Source organism: Microtus ochrogaster, unplaced genomic scaffold (genome assembly GCF_000317375.1).
Source record: "Microtus ochrogaster isolate Prairie Vole_2 unplaced genomic scaffold, MicOch1.0 UNK56, whole genome shotgun sequence".
In the NCBI taxonomy this organism is placed as follows: Eukaryota; Metazoa; Chordata; class Mammalia; order Rodentia; family Cricetidae; genus Microtus; species Microtus ochrogaster.
In genome coordinates, this window is record NW_004949154.1 from 2,268,031 (window position 1) to 2,269,525 (window position 1,495).

A 1,495-nucleotide genomic window follows, 5' to 3' on the forward strand; every position below is an offset into this window, starting at 1 on the left:
TCACCATAATTTAAATAATTCCTTTTCTTTTCACTAATTGATGAAATACATTTATAATACTGAATTCACTATGTGACATCATTTTAAACAATTGACCAATGTGTACATGTATATCTGGAAATGCAAGGATAGATAGCTAACAGGGAACACTGAATTCACATTTGCATGTAGCATAACTACCATGCTCACACCATTAACCATACTTCATTCTCTTATCACTTTGTGGACAGTAGTGCTATTCTGCATCAGACAGGGTGAAGTGAGAGAACGGTTGGCCTGAGAGCAACAGATGACAGAATAGTAGCCCTTATGGGATTTCATTTCTCCTGGACTTATCCCCTGTGCACAAGTCAGATAATGTACATTGTGTGGTCTCATCTCTTCATTTTATTTTCATATTCCCTCTAATGGATTTGCATGTTTATATCATAGAAGGCATATGGTGACATCTAGATCACAGAAACTATATAGAACCAGCTTTCTCTTATTCTTAGACTAGCAGATGCAGAGAACTGAATTAGCTTTAGGCTTCTGGACTTCACCAGATGGCTCACCCCAGTTTATTGTTCTCAGAAGGGCCCAGCCTCCTCCGTAGTCTTTTCATGGCTGACTTCATCTCTTGGTTCCTGAGAGTGTAGATCATGGGGTTTAGCATGGGGGTGATGACAGTGTTATTGATAGATATGGCTGTGTCCATGGGCAGGGTAGTGAAGGGACGACAATAGATGTATACACAAGGCACGAAATGCAGGGTCACCACCATGATGTGGGAGGTGCAGGTGGAGAGAGCCTTGTTTCGTCCCTCCCCAGAATGGGACCTGAGCATAACCAGAATGATGGTGTAGGAGCCCAGGAGCAGGAGGAACCAAAGCAGTGTCACCAGCCCATTGTTGGAGATCATGAGAAGTTCAAGAGCAAAGGTGTCAGTGCAGGCCAGCTTCACCACCTGGGGTACATCACAGTAAAAGGCATCCAGGGTGTTGGGGCCGCAGAAGGGGAGTGGAAGCATTAGAATTATCTGGACAACTGAATGCAAGCCACCACCCACCCAGGAGGCCACCACCATGGCCACCCATACCTCTCTTCTCATGATGGTTACATAGTGCAGGGGTTTAGCAATTGCCAGGTATCTGTCATAGGCCATCACAGAGAGGAAGAAAATATCTGCCCCACCAGCAAAGTGGAAGAAAAAGATCTGTGTCAAACAACCATTATAGGAGATGGTTTTCCTTTCTGATAAAAGACACACCAGGAACTTAGGGACTGTGATAGATGAAAAAACAATATCTAGAATGGACTTATTCCTCAAGAGGAAGTACATAGGAGTGTGGAGACGTGACTCAGAGGTGATGGTAGCCACAATGAGGGTGTTTCCCAGCACAGTTATTACATACACAAGCAAGAAGACCACGAACAAAAAGAACTCCAGTTCTCGGAAGTGAGTAAGTGCCAGGAAGACGAATTCCTTCACATTGGTGTGGTTCATCTGACCCAT

General features: G+C 44.2%; 1 protein-coding gene across 1 annotated transcript; it reads right to left on the reverse strand.

Annotated features, from left to right (window-relative positions):
* Positions 1–550: 550 nt before the first annotated feature.
* On the reverse strand, positions 551–1,495 carry LOC101991906 (olfactory receptor 4D6). The gene has a single exon (XM_005369680.1). It carries the CDS (start codon positions 1,493–1,495, stop codon positions 551–553), a length of 945 nt encoding a protein of 314 aa, XP_005369737.1.

Excerpts from the sequence above, each read along its gene's own strand:
- LOC101991906 (XM_005369680.1), bottom strand. The coding sequence starts at position 1,495 with ATGGGTCAGATGAACCACACCAATGTGAAGGAATTCGTCTTCCTGGCA.